We start from the raw sequence: 19,492 nt of genomic DNA on the forward strand, positions 1-19,492 counted from the left end.
ACATCCATATCTTTCTGGTATAATTCCTCTGTGTATTCTTGCCACCTCTTCTTGATGTCTTCTGCTTCAGTTAGATCTTTACCACTTTTGTCCTTTATTATGGTAATCTTTGTACGAAATGTTCCTTTCATATTTCCGATTTTCTTGAACAGATCTCTGGTTCTTCCCATTCTGTTGCTTTCCTCTATTTCTTTGCATTGCTCGTTTAAGAAGGCCTTCTTGTCTCTCCTTGCTGTTCTTTGGAAATCTGCATTCAGTTTCCTGTATCTTTCACTATCTCCCTCGCATTTTGCTTGCCTTCTCTCCCCCGCTATTTGTAAGGCCTCGTTGGACAGCCACTTTGCTTTCTTGCATTTCTTTTTCATTGGGATGGTTTTAGTTGCTGCCTCCTGTATAATGTTGCGAGCCTCCATCCATAGTTCTTCAGGCACTCTGTCCAGCAAATCTAAATCCTTAAACCTGTTCCTCACTTCCACTGTGTATTCATAAGGGATTTGGTTTAGATTGTATCTTACCTGTCCAGTGGTTTTTCCTACTTTCTTCAGTTTAAGCTTGAATTTTGCTATAAGAAGCTGATGATCTGAGCCACAGTCAGCTCCAGGTCATGTTTTTGCTGACTGTATAGAGCTTCTCCATCTTTGGCTGCAGAGAATATAATCAATCTGATTTCGATGTTGCCCATCTGGGGATGTCCATGTGTAGAGTCGTCTCTTGTGTTGTTGGAAAAGCGTGTTTGTGATGACCAGCTTGTTCTCTTGACAGAACTCTATTAGCCTTTGCCCTGCTTCGTTTTGAACTCCAAGGCCAAACTTGCCAGTTGTTCCTTTTATCTCTTGATTCCCTACTTTAGCATTCCAATCCCCTATAATGAGCAGAACATCCTTCTTTGGTGTCACTTCGATAAGGTCTTGTAAGTCTTCATAGAACTGGTCAATTTCAGTTTCTTCAGCACTAGTAGTTGGTGCATAAATCCAATGCTTAGACCTACGCAAAGCAGTTTCACTGTTAGTCATCTCCATTAATTTCAACTGATCTACTCTGAGCAGGAGACACAGCAGATACAACCCAAAGATTTTTGCCCAATGCAGAGGCTGCCTGCTGCATGATCCTACTTCCTTCCAACCAGCCTCTGCTGGACAGGCAGGTGGTCCTACCATATCTGCATTTGGTAAGCCTGGATCATGCAGTCTCTCCTGACAAACAGATGCTGCTTAATTAAAAGCCAATGCAATTCTGGGCTGCATCAATAGGAGTATAGCATCTAGATCAAGGGAAGTAATAGTGCCACTGTATTCTGCTCTGGTCAGACCTCACCTGGAGTACTGTGTCCATTTCTGGGCACCACAATTCAAGAAGGACACTGACAAACTGGAACGTGTCCAGAGGAGGGCAACCAAAATGGTCAAAGGCCTGGAAACGATGCCTTATGAGGAACGGCTAAGGGAGCTGGGCATGTTTAGCCTGGAGAAGAGGAGGTTAAGGGGTGATATGATAGCCATGTTCAAATATATAAAAGGGTGTCACATAGAGGAGGGAGAAAGGTTGTTTTCTGCTGCTCCAGAGAAGCGGACATGGAGCAATGGATCCAAACTACAAGAAAGAAGATTCCACCTAAACATTAGGAAGAACTTCCTGACAGTAAGAGCTGTTCGACAGTGGAATTTGCTGCCAAGGAGTGTGGTGGAGTCTCCTACTTTGGAGGTCTTTAAGCAGAGGCTTGACAACCATATGTCAGGAGTGCTCTGATGGGGTTTCCTGCTTGGCAGGGGGTTGGACTCGATGGCCCTTGTGGTCTCTTCCGATTCTATGATTCTATGATTCTATGATTCTAATTGCCTGTCCTTTGTGGAGGCTGCCTACTTATCCTACCCACTTCTAAAAGGCCACAGATGGCTGTTTCATTTATATATGAGAAAAATCTTCCATAAATTAAAAGATCTTCACGTGAGTCCTAAACAACAGAGCTGGCCCCTGGCAATCCACTCTGGGTAGGGAACACAGCAATTCACCTGCAGCCTCCGCCACCCAGAAGTCTCTCCCCGCAGCAGCCACCTGCCTCAGCTCTTGAAGGCCTACAGTGGAAAGCTTCCAACAATGATGGCAGTGAATAGGCAGGTTGACATGGAGGCACAGTTTGTTGGTTAGTGGAAATAAAACAAACTTACCAAAACTCTGTCCCCCATTTTGAGTTCTCTTTCTCCTTTCTTCAGAGAGCCAGCTTCAGAAAGGTTTGATATGGATTCGCTTGCCGTTTTGGAAAGATTGGTAATTTGAGAAGTGGGGAGTTCCTTAGCAGTAGGAGGCGATGTCTTGTGGGGAATACCTGTGGGGGGCAGGTGCGCTGCTGCAGAAGGTGAAGACACGAGGCTAGCAGCTGACACAGAGGTTGGCGAAGTTGCCCGGGAAGCAGAAGAGGCCTGCGTACCATTGGCTTCATCCTCAGTCACTACTTTCCGTGTTAGCTTAGAGGGTCTCGTAAAAATTCCCCTTAGAGGCTCGCACTGGAAATAGCGAACTCCAGCCACAGAGCCATCGTTCTTGCCAATGGGTTCATCCAAAACAATCCCTGCCCACTGTCCAGGAGCAAATTGTGTTTCTCCCAGGAATTGGATAAAACCAGGCTTATTCCCATTGACCCAAACACGCTCCCCGATTCTGAAGTCATCCACGAACTCATCCTGTGCTTCTGAAGTGGGTGCAGTTGGCGTCTTCTCACAGGCTGCTGTCTTTTCTGACGGGGCTGGAACCAAACACAGCAGAGAGAGTCAGACATATTTATTCTGAAGTTATGTATGTCTGCTTTTGTATCCACACTTCAGTCACATCACCTAATCAGAGTTTCTAGTCCCGTCAGACCAATAAGGACCAGGTTATATAGTCAGGTCAGTATAATGCAGTGTTGGCTGGAGGTCAACCCCCCACCTCCCTGTGAAATGAGAGGATATCATGTCCCAAAGGCTTGGAGGGGAGCTGGGAGAACACACACACACACACACACACACACACACACACAACCAAACATCCAACTGACTCCTGTTTTTGCAAAACATCTTCAGAAATTCATCCCACTACATAGCAGCTATTAAAAATAAGCATGCATCAGAAATGTGCACCATTACATTTTTATCAGAAAATGTTAAAAAAGGAAAAGCCACACCCCTCACCTTCCTTACCAGGAGCAGCTGATGCAGCTGTTTTCAGTAATGCGCCTCCAGGCTTGCTGATTTTGGTGGGGGCCTTAAGCCCACTCGGTTTTAACATACTCATCTTCTTGTCAGCGCCTGATCCCCTCTTGTCTGCAGTAACTATCTTTTCCCAAACATGGATGCAATATGGGTTTCTACGCCGTTTGCCTCCAAGTTAAACCTGTGTATATTAGAGAAACAAAAAATTAAAGATAAAATGTACCTTTTGCTCTTAAAGGACTTGTAAAGAAACTTCTGGGCACTAAGCTCACAAGCCTCAGCAAGAATAAAGGAACATTTGCAGGGCAAGGTTGGCCATTGCCACATTGGAAGCCTATTTCATATTAAAAACAAGTTGATTTTTTTGAAACTTAATTTACACATTTTATCTAAAGGTTGCTGGGGGGGGGAGGGAGAGAACAGAGTGCTTTATGACATTACTAACATTACCACAGAAAATATTCAGCTATTTGAGATGTTCAGACAATTCTATGTATTTATAAAGTGCTGTGACGTTGCAGAGCAAAACACACCAGCAAGCAAAGGGGAGTCAAAGAGTGGAGGGTGGGGTGGGGTGGGGTGGGGTGGGGAGGGAGGTGGCACATGCGGCCTGTAGAGGAGTCAAAGCTTTTAGAGAGCTGAACAACAGCAACAACAAAACTCATAATGCGTTGCTCAGCAGAGCATTATCCCTTGGCAGCTAATGAAGAGACGCCCACCTCTTCTCTACGGGAATTCCTGGCTGAAGATCACAAGACATTCTCCAGGCCCCCCTGCAGCCCCCCAGGACAAAGGAGTCTCCTTCTCCTTCCCAGTTTCTAGGGAAAGTGAATGGCTTTGATTTAGAGGCCCACTAAGGCTTTACAGTAGGAAACAAGTGGCAATATTATTTTTCCCAAATCAATTTTAATCAAGCGTTCCTCACTACGTGTTGAGGACTGGCTTCCTTTAACTGCAACAAGGCGGCAGCGGATTGTTTCTTTTCAAAACTTACAACGCACTGGTGATCTAAATGTATCTTTGGCTGTTTGTCAACACACAACTTACGCCAAAAGGTCCTTGAGAGAGGCATCATTTGTGTGCTGGTGGCTACAGGTGGTGGAGGTGAGAAGAATTAAATCACCTACAAGGAGCACTTAGAGGAGGCAGAGAAGTTTTGAAATGGTTTCGAAGAAGCAACTTGGTTGCTCAGCTGTTTACTCAGAACTTGACATACAGGTTATGGAATGCAGGTCCTGGTCTCCAGCGTACACAGCGTGTCCTGGCAGCAGCACAAGTCTCTGAGCTTGCAGCATTTTTAGGTCATCCTCTAGGACTGCTAGCAATACTCTGGCCTGGCATGGAAATGTATTGTAAGAGGACAGAATGCTCCTCTGTAGGAACAGAAGCAAACTCTGCACACGTCTTCCACTCCTCTTGCCCCCAGATGGGTTTCAAACTTTTGTTTGAATATTTATTGGGAAACAAAAACAGGCAGCTTCTTTTACCATTTTGTGCAATGTTCAGGGACTTGCTGCTGTTTAGCACAAAATCTGGATCAGAGCCTCCCAAACCGCCCTGGGGCTTTCCCCCTCCTCTCTCTGCACCCTTATTTCCCATTATATCTGTCTGCATGACCCTCACTCCATCAACTCTGTGGCCTTCAGCTGCCCTTTTCTCTTAAGATGACCCTGTTCTTCTTTGCTGTCCTCCATAGCAATATGCCCACCGCCAAAAGCTAACTGTAAAGTGCTACCTCTCTTATCATTTATTTTATTTAAAACGTTTAGTTCCTGCCTTTCCATTAAAATGCCTGAGGCAGCTTACGATAGGAGTTAAAATAAGAAATTCAGAAGGTAAGAGATCAGGAGACAGCACATTAAAAACTAAAAAACCAGAGCGCTTTAGCCACCCGTGGCTTGGCTGCTAGCAAGGCAGGTTAGCCATCCTGACCAGGTGCAATTCAGGGGGCGGCAAAGGGGGGGCTGTGGGCTCACCTTGAGGAGGCTTGCCTGGTGCCCAACCTCTTTATTCCCCAAGGCATTTTGTATTTTGAAAGATTGGAAATGAAGTTTTTAACTTTGCTACTTTACTTGTGTGTTGCATTGATTGTTATTTGGTACTTTTAACAGGTTTACTGTATTTTTTTTTGCTTTAAGTATGCTGTTAAATCATCCTGAGATAAATTATAATATAATGGAATTTATATACCAAAAATAAATATGTTAGCAGAGTTTGAAGGACAGGCCTCCCCGCCCCAACCCTGCTTTGTGCTTTGCCTTAGTACTGAATTGTATGCTCTTTGAGGCAGGGGCCCATCTTCTTTTGCTTATGTTATTCTGTGAAGTGACACATATACTGAGAAAGCCCCATACAAAATAATATTAAAGTCAGGACTTGGGTGTGCATGGATGACCTGGTGATGCTTATGGTGGCGCCAGAGTTCCACAAGTGCCTCCTACCCCACCACAACAAGAAGTGAGGAAAAGTAGCAGCAGCCAGGACCCCAGCTTTGGTGGGGCGGTTGGGGGAGAGAGAGAGGCAACTTCCTATTTCACCTACAGTGGCAAAATGGACTGTGCTGCCCCTGCCTCGGACCATAGTTTGTTCTTTGTTTATGAACGCTGGCTTGCTAGGGAGCTACAAACCAGGGTGCTGGATCTGGCCATCACAGGTAGGTAGCCTAGTTTCAATGGCAGTTCTCTGGTCCATTTCTCCCCCTCACACCAGGGGAGGAGCACAGCGGGCGCACTCCAGCAGCAAGCACCAGCACATTGCCCATTAAGCTCCAACAATCCTCCAGCCCTGGCTTGCCCTGCTGCAAGAAGGCAGTTGTGAGATTGGCCACTTGTTAATAGAGTGCATAGAGTGACAAGGGGAAATGGATGAAAAGGGCCTTCAAAAGCATAAGAGAATTTATAGATGGTCCCCAAGAACAGATTCTCCATGTGGGAGGAAGGGGAAGCACTTCTGTTCCCTGGTATTTCACAGGCCCTTAAAAGCCACAATTCATTTAGTCTAATGCCAGCGGTGTAAATCCCTTGAGCTAAAACACCCCCTGAAACCCTTCAAATGATAATTCCAGCAGATTGACCACAAGAAGTGGTTATGGGGGGAGGAGAATAACTGGCATGCAGAGCATTAACAGTTCATCTGCTAGGCAAATCAACAAGAGAATAAACCATAGCCCAGTCACAAGGAAAGGGGAGGAACTTAAGCAGCAATTGATTTCCACTGATGCTTATATGGCTATCAAGGAAATTACAGGGCTAAAATGAAACCTTATATTCAGAATCTCAGGTTTTCCCCTCAAATTCCCTTTAGAGGGTCCAAACTTTAGATGTTCTGCATGGTAACCCGCATTCTACGGCATTATTTTAATTGAATGTCAGTGTTCAGGATAAATGCCCCTCGCTATCTCATTAATTCTAAGAGCACAGCAGCAACCCTATGGAGTCAGGCCAAAGGTCTCTCTAGGCCATCTGACAATCAGCAGCCAGCACCAGATACAACCAAAAAGCAGCTGTCTCCATACACTATCCTTGCAGCTTTGAGAAAGCCAAAGTTCATTCAGGGACATGTTGAACAAACCCAGTTATCCTTAATAAAAAAATTCCTTCCAGTAGCACTTTAAAGACCAACTAAGTTAGTTCTTGGTATGAGCTTTCGTGTGCATGCACACTTGTTCAGATACGATCTGAAGAAGTGTGCATGCACACGAAAGCTCATACCAAGAACTAACTTCGTTGGTCTTTAAGGTGCTACTGGAAGGATTTTTTTTATTTTGACTATGGCAGACCAACACGGCTACCTATCTGTAACTGGAACCAGTTATCCTTGTTTAAGCATAACAGAATCAAACGTCTGGAGAGGATCCAAATACCATCCAACCCTAGACATAAATCTCTATGCACTGTCCCATTTCTCATGACCCTTCCTTGCAGCCCTTTTACACATCAGCTCACATCCTCAGTATTATTTAATATTAAAAGGAGCAAAGGTTAACATAAGCTCCAAGACCAGGGACTGATTAATACATTTATATCCCACCTTTCACTTCCGTGAGCCCAAGGAGCTGTACATGGCTCTCCTCCTTCCTGTCCTCACAGCTGCCCAGTGGGACAGGTTAGTCTGGAAGAGACAATAACTGGCCCAAGATTCAAACTTGAGCCTCTCATGTCCTAGTCCATGGGTAGGCAAACTAAGGCCCGGGGGCCGGATCCGGCCCAATCGCCTTCTCAATCCGGCCCACGGACAGTCCGGGAATCAGCGTGTTTTTACATGAGTAGAATGTGTCCTTTTATTTAAAATGCATCTCTGGGTTATTTGTGGGGCAGAGGAATTCATTCATTCCCCCCCCCAAAAAGAATATAGTCTGGCCCCCCACAAGGTCTGAGGGACCGGCCCCCTGCTGAAAAAGTTTGCTGACCCCTACCTAGTCCAATATTCTAACCACTACAACACACTGCCTGCAAAGATTACCTTACTATACCATCCAAAACAAGCAAGAGAATCAAAGCCATTTTGCCAAAAGCTTTGCTTTTGCATCATTTAGCCAAACTGCCTATTTGCTTTTCTGTTTTCTTTTCATATGTTTCCCTTCTCTCCCTCACCATCTCACTTTCCCTAAGCTGCTAGTTTTCTTACATGCAATAAGCCTGCTTTTTTGTTTAAACATAAGGCAACATTTAGAAATGCCACCCTGTCCTGGCGGTCCGGAATGATGGCAGTCTAAGGCGAGCTTCGCCAAGTGACCTTGCTGAACATATAGATCAGCACAGCAAGCAAAACGCCAACAACTCCCATGATCCCTAGCTAGCAGGACCAGGGGTCAGGGATGATGGGAATTGTAGTCACAAAACATCTGGAGGGCTGAGGTTGAGGAAGCCAGAGTTAGGCTATTCCTGTCCAGATAAGGGTGCAGATGGCTACGAGCTGAAGTCACTTTCATTAGCTTTTTCAACTTCACAGAATTATAGAATTATGCATCTCAGCTTTGCTTGTCAAACCCACAAGAACATAGTGCACCAAATGGATCACTGAAAACAGTTTGATTCAGGTACCTTGAACACTTATGTTGCACATGATACCTGGGGTCAGAGGAAGTAATGCTGCTGTTCAGATTCAGCTGATTTCTTTGTGATGATAAGAAGTGGGTGGTTTGTTTTTTGGAATGTCTCATCTCCTTAGCCTTGGAACAGATTTCCTTCCATGCCAGCAGAGTACTAGGGATTTTCCCACTCACCAATTTTCCCTTCACCCACTCTTTCTTCATTCAAATGCTAGTATTGAATGATAACTAGTCCAGGAGCTAAACCAACTCCGTGTATTGTCTTCTCAAAGGAGTCATCAACTCCATAAATTGTAGGATAGCTCAACATCTCCTAGGCAATTAGGAAAAAGAATTGCATGAAGCTCATTTAAACAATACATTGAGAGTAAAACTGATTTAATACGAAAAAGAGGGATTAAAAAGGTGGAAAAAATGTGAAATACACTTTCACAAATGCATGTTAGGTCACCTAACATGTCTGAAAGAAGACAGGAACACCCATAAAAACTGCAGCCATACAAGCCAGATTTGACTCCGCTTAGAAAATCATGCAGCTTCCTAAATTGAGGGAGCAGCCTCAGAGTCCCCCAAGTCTGTCAAGTCCAAGGTATCAAATGCCCACCAGGTGCTCTTTTTAGGGGAAGGGGGTCCACTCCCCATTGCGGTTCTCACACTATTCTCAGAACGCAGGCAGGTCATATTCTGCTTCCCCACCCCTTCGTACGCCAGGCAGAAGAGGCACATGAAACAGGCCGTCCCCAGATCTTAACTGCTTGGTGGGCTTGTACATTAATATGTGAGCATCTAATTTTTGTCAGTCTTAATACAGTAAGGTTGGCAGTCAAAAGCAACGCTAAGTGGAAGCAAACTATTGGGAAATTAAATTTTAAGCCCAGCAACATATTACATGCACAGGAAAATATAAGACAGATGGAACTTCTCTGATACAGAAAGCAGTAGAGAGTCCAGGGTGTCAAAAGAGCAGAAGTGGAATTACTGCAGCAGGTCATATTCAGCTAAAAAGTTGCAACCTTTAAGGATTTCTGCCACAAGGCGATGTTTTGTGGAAGTAACAGTTGAACCGTATGCAGAGATATGAAATAACAAAAAGTCTATTTAAAGCCTGAAGTTCTGGTCATTCTATAAGTTACCTACCCAAACTGAGATATGGTTGCTTTATTTCTGTTATTCACAACACTAATATCTAAGACAGCTTCCAGGGGATCAAATCCTTGAGTGGCTTGGGAAAGCTTCAAGTGCTGCAGCCTGAAATTCCCTCAGCTTGTGCTCTTTAATTAGCAGCACCAGAGTGCACAGTTAAGTCCATGAGGGGTGGGCTCTCTCCTCACGCCTGCCTTTTGTATTATGACTTCATTGTCTCTGACCTCATAGGCAAGCATTCAGGAATGTCTGCAGGAACATGCCTTGGAATGCCACTGCTGGTCAGGCTCAGAGAGACGAGAGGGGGAATGTTTCTCCAGCTTCTGCCATTCCAGGGAAAGGAAGGAAAAGCTCCTCAATGCCAGCCTTGTTATGGCTTTCTTTAGAAGAACAGGGGCTATAATTCCCAATGTATTACTTATATATTCATAGAATCATAGACTTGTAGAGTTGGAAGGGACCCCAGGGTCATCCAGCCTGACGCCCCTGCAATGCAGAAATCTCAAACAGATCATACATGACAGGTGGCTATCCAACCTCTGCTTAAAAACGTCCAAGGATGGAGAGTCCACAACATCCCAAAGGAGACCGTCCCAAGGGATTCCATTAGAATCTCCTTTCTTGTAACTTGAATCCAATGGTTTGGGTCCTAGCCTCCAGAGCAGGAGAAAACAGCTGAGGTGGTCCCTCCCCTACCTTCCCAGGGGCAACTTGCAACCTGCGTGCCCTAAGGGAAGGCAGAAGATAGGAAGCCCAGGTGAGTTTGTGTCATCAGCTCCTGAAGATCATCAGCTGGCCGGAGAGGACTCTGTTGTTCTACATAAGTATTTTTAAAGTGTATTATGTCTTGAGTGCTTGACAGAAAGGCAGTATTAATGAAAGCTAGTCTGGGGCTTGTTGACTAAAAAGCAGGATATAAATGTTTAAAATAAATAAACGGTTATACAATATTGTTGTGTATGGTTATAACACAGGAAAATATTTTTCCTGACAGAGGGAAACAAGTCAAAACAACAAACCTACTGCACTTCTACTAGAACTTCTGCCATAATGATGTCGATATATTTGCTCTTGCCTGTCGTCACACAGTAGTTCACGTGAGTGTGAACTACAGCGTGAAAAGTGGTGGCTGCAGCAGTCTGCTGGCTCTTTCCCTGCCAGCCTCAGGGGCCCTGTCCCTGGGATCCAGATCCGCAGGCTGGCCAGTGCCTCTATTGGCTACCTTCTTCCCCCTCAGCCAACCTAGGGATCCACTGCCACCACCAATTAGCATGAGGAGTTGGCAAGGGCAGAAAGAGGAGCCACATGGAGAGGAGGAGGCCTCCAAAAGTGGTGGCCAGTTGGCCTCAGAATCCACAGGAGTGGGATAAAAAGGTAGAAAGAGGAAGGATGAAGGCGTTCCAATGGGTGGAGTGGGGAGGGTGAGGGGAGGGAACAGGGAGGGGTCAGTGAGCCCAAGGAGGTACGCACCTGTAGACAATGACAACTGAATGACTGACAGAAGCCTGAGCACAGTGGACCAACACCAGCTGATGACAAGGCTCCCCAAATCTCTTTTCTGATGAGAGCAGCTTTTGCATCTCATTTGGAAACCAAGGACCCAGAGTCTGGAGGAAGAATGGGGAGGCACACAATGCCAGATGCTTGAAGTCCAGTGTGAAGTTTCCACAGTCTGTGTTGATTTGGGGAGCCATGTCATCAGCTGGTGTTGGTCCACTGTGTTTCATTAAGTCCAGGGTCAACACAGCTGTCCACCAGGAGATTTTGGAGCACTTCATGCTTCCTTCCGCAGACGAGCTTTATGGGGATGCTGACTTCATTTTCCAGCAGGCCTTTGGCACCTGCCCACACTGCCAAAAGTACCAAAACCTGGTTCAATGCCCATGGGATTACTGCGCTTGATTGGCCAACAAACTCGCCTGACCTGAACCCCATAGAGAATCTATGGGGCATTGCCAAGAGAAAGATGAGAGACATGAGACCGAGCAATGCAGAAGAGCTGAAGGCTGCTATTGAAGCTTCCTGGTCTTCCATAACACCTCAGCAGTGCCACAGGCTGATAGCATCCATGCCACGCCGCATTGAGGCAGTAATTGATGCAAAAGGGGCCCAAACCAAGCACTGAGTACCTGTGCATGCTTCTACTTCTCAGAGGTCCAATATTGCTCTATTTGCAGTTCTTGTTTTGCTGATTTCATTTAATATTCTAATTTTCTGAGATTGTTAATTTGGGGTTTTCATCAGCTGTACGCCATAATCATCACAATTACAACAAATAAAGGCTTGACATATCTCACTTTGCATGTCATAAGTCTATCTCATATATTAGTTTCACCTTTAAAGTTGAATTTCTGAAATAAATGAACTTTTCCACGATATTCTAATTTTCTGAGTTTCACCTGTAAGCCATCTATACTCAGCTACCTATACACCTGAGCTGCCACCCTCACTGTACTTTTATCAGATCTTGCCCTTTAGAGACAGTTTAGGTGTTCCTTCCCCAATATTAAAGGTGACTTGATATTTCAGCATCTGCCCTTAGGTTCTGAATAGTTCTCCCCTTTTGATGCTGTCAACTCTTCTGCTACTTAAAAACGAATTAACATCAGCTCACTTCCTTTATTTGCAAGCAGTGCTTGCCCTTTTCTGTTCCTCTTTGCTCCTCACTGGAGGAGCGCAGTTTCCTAAGTTTATCAAAGAAAAACTGAGTGCTTTTCAAAACCTTTTCCCTTTACACTAAAACATTTTTTAAAAATCCTAACATAACCAGCGTGACAGCAGGATAATTCACAATATAAAGTTATTATTTACTAGTTCAGTAACATAAAAGTTGTTATGCATCTCAGAAATTTAAAAAGATGTAACTGAAATTAAAATGTTTATTTTTTAAAAAACAAATTTGATAAACATTTTTGTAATAAATCCTCAAAGAACTTTACAAAATTAATTTTCTTAGTGCAACACAAATAAATGGCATTTGGATGGTTTTATAACATGAATCTTTCATACAAGCTACACAAGCTACAAATTTTATCCCTCTAAGCGGATGCAAGAGCTCCTCAGAAGCTTACCAGGGGTTTCTCAGTGTAGAAACAAGTCATGGTTAAAAGCTCCTCTTAAAAACAGCTTGATCACAACTAAAGAGCCCCCTTGCAGCAAATAGCTGCAAACAGGATCCTGAGCAAGTTCTAAGACCAACACAGCTCAGACAGAACATGTCTTGAAATCCCTGCTGTTTGCAGGAATGCTGCAACAGATGTACACAAGCAAACTGATGTGGAAAGAATTCCATGGCGGTAGATAGTTTAGGAGATCACTGGTCTAAGGCAGTACAATTTGCACACTGCGTTAGCCAACAGCTCACAACACACTGTTATATCCTATGAGTTATGGCATGCAGATTTGGGCACAACAACTTGGTTTATGCATTACATTAAACTACAGTTGAAATAATGGTATAATGTGAAGCAGCAGCATGCTGGTGCCCCAAGCTCCATGTTATATTTGTTGTTATGTGGAATATGGGCTTGTGGTTTGTTACTCTCCAAACAAACCACAAATGAAAGGTTTATCTGGACGGGGGGGGGGGGAGACCATGAGTCCAAATTCCATGAAACAGCAAGCCAGACTCTGGCTTGTTTCCTCCCCATTGCAGAAGAAGCAACAGAAGCAGGAAAGGAGTGAAGAGCAGACTTTTGAGCACCAGCACAGGACCAAAAAAATGAAGTCAGGAGAAAAGATCAGACTTCTCCATTTTTAAAACTCAAATTTTTAACAGCTGATATAGCAACAGCCAGTAATAATACCACAACTAATTAACATGCTTGTTAGTAAGTTAGGGTTTCCATTTATTATATGTCTTCTGCTATTATTCCAAAGCAGGAACCTCCAGATTCTTGCTAGAACTGTAGTTCATTATATATAAACCACAGAGTAACTGGAGGATTTACATATAAGGTAAAAATGTATGTGGAGCCAGGACAACATAGAAAATAGTCACACACTGAATCCACCCAGCATGTTGCCTCCAAATGGGAATTCTGAGCAGACAAAGCCAGTCTTAAATATCCAGCTTACTGTACAAGCTTCTGTCTGCTAAAGATGGGGGGGGGGGGAGTCTTAATACTGAAACTGTTTTATGCCACCATAGGTCACCCTCAGCCTGCTTGTACAAGAACTATTTTTTGGGACAAACAAAGATACAGTACATATATATTCAAATAGGGACCTTTAGGTCCATTCGTGACCGACTCTGGGGTTGTGGCGCTCATCTCGCTTTATTGGCCGAGGGAACCGGCATACAGCTTCTGGGTCATGTGGCCAGCATGACTAAGCCGCTTCTGGTGAACCAGAGCAGCGCATGGAAACGCAGTTTACCTTCCCGCCGGAGCGGTACCTATTTATCTACATGCACTTTGACGTGCTTTCAAACTGCTAGGTTGGCAGGAGCAGGGACCGAGCAACGGGAGCTCACCCCGTCGAGGGGATTCAAACTACTGACCTTCTGGTCGGCAAGCCCTAGGCTCTGTGGTTTAACCCACAGCGCCACCTGCGTCCCTATATTCAAATTGCTATGTGTTAAATCCCTGTGCAAACTCAAAGAGAGAAATCTCAAAGAGAAATCTCAAAGAGGCAAACTCTTTAAAATGTACCGTCAAAAGATATATTTTAAGTCATAGAAAAACATTAAAACTTTTTCATGGTACATCTAAGAATGCCTGCATTCAGACATTCAAAAGCATGGCAGACTACTGAACTAGAGAGGTGAAGTATGGGAACAATCCACCAAGCATTTCTCCTATGCAAGCCCCATTGAAAAAAATGGCTCATTCCTTCAAATGTTTTGTTTTTGCTCAAGTTCCATTTATCATTGAGGGGCCTGAGTAGGAAACACTCTCATTTGATGGCAGCCTACATCTTGCATTTACAACCCCAATTAAATTAAACGGATTTGTTCTCATATCACCGGATGGATCAGGAGATGCCTACTGGAAGGCACATGGACACCACTGCCTTCCATGAGATGAACAATTTTTTCGTCAAAATGTGCATTCCTATTTGGGCACATTTTAAAACACACATCGTAATACAAGTATCTGGAAAACCAAAAACTGAGCATTGAACAAATACTTTTTCCCCTTTTTTTATACATGATATGAAAAAAAGAATCAGAAAGTTAAAGTAGAATATTATTTTTAACAGCACTTGAAAAATTATGAAAAAATAATAAAATGCACTTTTACCCCATGTAGGAACTATTCTCCTGATCTGTTGTTGTTTAAACTTAATTTTTGATACTGGTGTTAAATTAATTTTGAAAAATTAACTTTGAGGTTATCAACCTCCTGCCTGCCTTTCAGCTGCCCATCTAGGACTACTATTACAATGCTAACATACATGGAGAGCCCAGTGGCACACAATTGCTTTGTGCCCAGGAGCAGCCATTGTAGCCCCAACAGCTGCCAGGGGAACTTATGGCTGGTGTGAAGCGCTTTGCATGCCTTGCAGCCAGGCTGGCAACTGAAGGGAGCCAATCAGCCTCGCCAGGGACTCAAGTTGGGCCCTTCTGCTCTGCCACTGAGCCACTGCCCTTCCCAATATATAGGATACCCTCTTGGTGGGTGGCATTTTCTATCCTGAAGCCCAGAGTCGGATAGGCCGTGGTCCGCCCCCCCCCCCCAGCAGCCAGGGGAGGTTCATCATATCCTTGCTGTGGATCCTCAGCAACCGTCAACCTGGCTGTTGAAAAAGCTCATCAAGCAGCAGGTAGGCTGGTAGATAACATGGATTCATGCCCAATGCCTGTCCTAAGAAAGCTGTGGCCTACTTTTACCCAACTCAGGTTGTGCTTGTCTTCTATTAATACTTCTTCCCACACCCCTCCCAGATAAAATGTGCATGGGTCCGCAATATGGCATTCTTGGTTAGGTATGTGCAAACCAGAGATGAATAAAACTTGATCTTGGCAACAGATACAGACACACAGTGCAAGAATATGCAGAACACAGCATGCTCAAAACTTACTTGTTTGCAAAACTATGCCATTAACTATTCCTCAATAGAACATATCTGTGGGTGCTAAATTCTTGTGTCTGATTAATTAGGACCAGTATGTAGAATAGCTAGACCCAAGTGTGGTATCAGGGGTAATAAGGTGTGATGGAACCACTCATCATCCTCTGTAACAGCACATGTAAAAGCAAGTTAAGCAGGCACACTTCCTGGGTTGTATATTGGACATTATAATCCTAACCCAATCAGCAAGTGTTAATGAAGTCAGACAGACTTCTATGTGAGATGACCACATGGGGGAAATAAACAACAAGGGAGTTCAGAGCAGAGGGAGTTCAGTGTGTGTTCCCACTACACAGGATCAAAGGAAATGGGTGTGAGAATGCAAATGTGAGGCCTCTCCATGTGTTAGAAAAGGAGATCTTAGAAGTTATGAAGTTAAGAGTTGGGAGTGACGTAACCGGGAAGCAGGGGTGTGTGCTGCAGAGCAAGAGAGGCTGCGGAGAGGGATGCTGATACTGTTACTGCCACCAGTGTTCGAATTAGGCAGGTGCCAGGTGCATTATTGGCCACTTGCAACCAAGTGAAGACATCCCCACCACCTAGAGGTGCATGCCGGAGGGATCATTGGAGCTTGACTATTTTCACCCACTAATACCCCATTCTGTATAATTTTATCAGTTATATTTTATCTGCACAATCAGAATGAATTTTAGGAACCAAAATGCTTTTTCTGTGCCACCTGAGCAGGAGCAGTGAACGTTATAGTTAATTGTTGTAGCTTGTCTTCACTTACCCCACCCCACTGCCCTGCTCACAGTTGTCAAGAATATCCCTAATTATGAATGGTCCATGCCACCATTAAGAAAAAGAGGTCAAAAGAGGCTAATATATATGTAGACTGGCTCTGGATAAAGTGACTTTTCTTTTTTAAGTTCTCAAAGTTCTTAATCTAACTCAAGGTTGTCATCTGTGACTTGCCATTATTTTTATTGATTATACTGTTTACTATTAAATTCTAATGGATAATAATACTTTTATTATTTATATCCTGCCCATCTGGCTGGGTTTTCCCAGCCACTCTAGGCAGCTTACAGCATATATAAAACGTTGTAAAACATCAAACATTAAAAACTTCCCGATACAGGGATTACTGAATATTGCTTTATTTGATATAAGTGATTTATTTTAAAGTTATTGTGAATTTTTTTATTGCATCTGATTATTGTTTGACTTTTTAATGTTTTTATATTTTAGTCCCTTGCCTAATCATAGCAGCATTTAATTCATTCCAACAAGAATATGAAAACAGTTCCTCCTCCCGGCAAAATCCAGCTATCTGCCTATTGTGCTTGCTTTAACAACAAAATGAAGTCTCTATAATTATTATATTTATTTACTGCTGAAGACAGTGTTCGTGGCTCTTATTTTATCCTCACAATAACCCTGTGAGGTAATTTAGGCTCAAAACCACCCAGTGATCTCTCACAGCCCACGGCTGCAGCCCAGTCACAATGGCTCTCTCTTTGCCCATGCACATAAACACAAAGACTTCCCAAGTATCTGGGTAGTTTGAACTTTATTCATCAACAACTTTTGAAGTTGATATTAACAAACATACACGTGGGGGGACGGACATCTCTCTAAAGACATTGTTGTATCCTTGAGCACTTTAAAAAACAAGTGGACATGGAAAACATCCACAGGCACAACCATTTGCACATCTGAATAGATTAAACATGTGCAAAGGTAGCAGTCAGCCTATAAGTCAGTTCAGAAATAGTCTTCCTTGGATCATCACCAAATACTAAGAGTTGCTTTTTGGTCCCGTCTTTCCATCTTCAATTTTGCAGCAATGAAGGCAACAACGTGTGTTTTTTCTCTGATTCTCAGGACTGGGAAGCTAATCACATATATTCTTTTTCTCTAAAGAGTGATGGGTTTGGAAGCTCATGGACATGGATAAAATCAATGAGAAAAGATTTTAAATCTCATTGAGTTATGAGTGTTGCCCAACCCTGGTGTGAGCCTCCAAAAATATCTACAGTATATGCAGGAGCTGTAAGCTGTGACACATTTGAAGGCTGCCTGACTTCTGCAGGCCTCCACTTTGTGTTTGTTTTTTAAAACATTTTGAACTGCTGTAGATGGTTGATGATGGGCCTGTAAAGTAATCTTTGTGCTATTTCAAAACAGCAACTTGAGAAAATTCCCACCTTTAATTAACAGGGGAGGTAAAACAGCAGATGTTTTTAAAAGTCTAAGTGTGACCTGCTAACACCAGTTCAATTTGCCAGAATCTGTTGCTGCTGTGGATGCTGTCACACAACCCAGTTAAGGGAGGCGTGGGGGGCTTCAGCCTCCAGAGGCAAAACAGGCTGGGCCACCCCTGTATGGTTTTTGTCTGCAGGTCCTTGTTGTCCGTATAGTAAAAGCTATGGTTCTCCCAGTAGTGATGTATGGAAGTGAGAGCTGGACCATAAAGAAGGCTGATCGCCGAAGAATTGATGCTTTTGAATTATGGTGCTGGAGGAGATCTTGAGAGTCCCATGGACTGCAAGAAGATCAAACCTCTGTGTCCAGTTCTGGGCACCACAATTCAAGAAGGACACTGACAAACTGGAACGTGTCCAGAGGAGGGCAACCAAAATGGTCAAAGGTCTGGAAACGATGCCTTATGAGGAACGGCTAAGGGAGCTGGGCATGTTTAGTCTGGAGAAGAGGAGGTTAAGGGGTGATATGATAGCCATGTTCAAATATATAAAAGGATGTCACATAGAGGAGGGAGAAAGGTTGTTTTCTGCTGCTCCAGAGAAGCGGACCCGGAGCAATGGATCCAAACTACAAGAAAGAAGATTCCACCTAAACATTAGGAAGAACTTCCTGACAGTAAGAGCTGTTCAACAGTGGAATTTGCTGCCAAGGAGTGTGGTGGAGTCTCCTGCTTTGGAGGTCTTTAAGCAGAGGTTTGACAACCATATGCCAGGAGTGCTCTGATGGTGTTTCCTGCTTGGCAGGGGGTTGGACTCGATGGCCCTTGTGGTCTCTTCCAATTCTATGATTTTATGATTCTCTCCATTCTGAAGGAAATCAGCCCTGAGTGCTCACTGGAAGGACAGATCCTGAAGCTGAGGCTCCAGTACTTTGGCCACCTCATGAGAAGAGAAGACTCCATGGAAAAGACCCTGATGTTGAGAAAGATGGAGGGCCCAAGGAGAAGGAGACGACAGAGGACGAGATGGTGGGACAGTGTTCTCGAAGCTACCAGCATGAGTTTGACCAAACTGCGGGAGGCAATGGAAGACAGGAGGGCCTGGAGTGCTTTGGTCCATGGGGTCACGAAGAGTTGGACACGACTAAACGACTAAACAACAACAAGCTCCTGCCCTCTCATTTTGGTGGCATGGCAAAAAGATGAAAGTAGACACAGTGCTGAGGATATGAATTCCCAACCCTGATGGGAATGCGTATCTCATCCCTATCAGTCATAAAATCAGTCATTTGATGAGCCAGGAGGGAGGACATGGCATCCTGGCTGTGAGTCCTGGAAAACCTGCTTGTTCCCTGCCTTGCAGGTCTTTTTCTGCCTGGCCTGGGACTGACTCAGCTGGAGCTGAAGCTGCTGAACAGACTCTTGGGCTGGGGTTTTTTTTTGGGGGGGGGGGCGTTGTTGCTGTTGGTTTTTTGTATCTTTATTTTAGACCTTCTTTTGATTTATGTGGAAATTGTTCAGTTTGGTTGGGTATTTTTTAATGTTTTATTTACTGTCTGACTACTTTCATCTACTTTCATTATGTGGTAGTTATTTATTTTCTTCTTGTTGTAAGCCACCTTGACTATGGTTTGAACTGTGGAAAGGTTACATTCAAATAAAATTATACATGTTTCCATAACCTCGCCATCTGATCTGCATGCATTAGCTCAGGAGCTGTGTGTGTGTGTGCATGTGAGAAAGAGAGTCGGATGTGGCCCCACTGACCACTGACCTGCAGCTCCCAGAGAGCAGGGTCAAGAAGGCTGCACCAAGCCCTCAGGCACCCTGCATCAAATTAACCCTAACATACTGATTTCCGGATGAATCCAAAGCCTTCTCCTAGGTGAT

At 44.0% G+C, this 19,492-nt stretch overlaps 1 protein-coding gene across 37 annotated transcripts in view; it reads right to left on the reverse strand.

The window, feature by feature from the left end:
• CLIP1 (CAP-Gly domain containing linker protein 1) overlaps nucleotides 1-19,492 on the reverse strand; it is a 107,793-nt gene that overhangs the window by 82,541 nt on the left and 5,760 nt on the right. For 27 of the 37 annotated variants that reach the window (XM_083476648.1, XM_083476645.1, XM_083476650.1 and 24 more), the window contains exons 2-3: nucleotides 3,174-3,366; nucleotides 2,166-2,740 (exon numbers count right to left, since the gene is read on the reverse strand). In XM_083476648.1, the coding sequence (XP_083332774.1) occupies nucleotides 2,166-2,740; nucleotides 3,174-3,267 (669 nt within the window). In that variant the 5' untranslated portion in view covers nucleotides 3,268-3,366. Of the gene's footprint in view, nucleotides 1-2,165; nucleotides 2,741-3,173; nucleotides 3,367-3,904; nucleotides 4,160-9,372; nucleotides 10,611-11,193; nucleotides 12,672-19,492 lie in introns of those variants that run through there. The other 10 variants (XM_083476656.1, XM_083476647.1, XM_083476641.1 and 7 more) reach the window with 6 other exon arrangements.

The sequence above is a fragment of the Podarcis liolepis genome (assembly GCF_965112155.1).
Source record: "Podarcis liolepis genome assembly, chromosome: 15".
NCBI classification, from domain to species: Eukaryota; Metazoa; Chordata; class Lepidosauria; order Squamata; family Lacertidae; genus Podarcis; species Podarcis liolepis.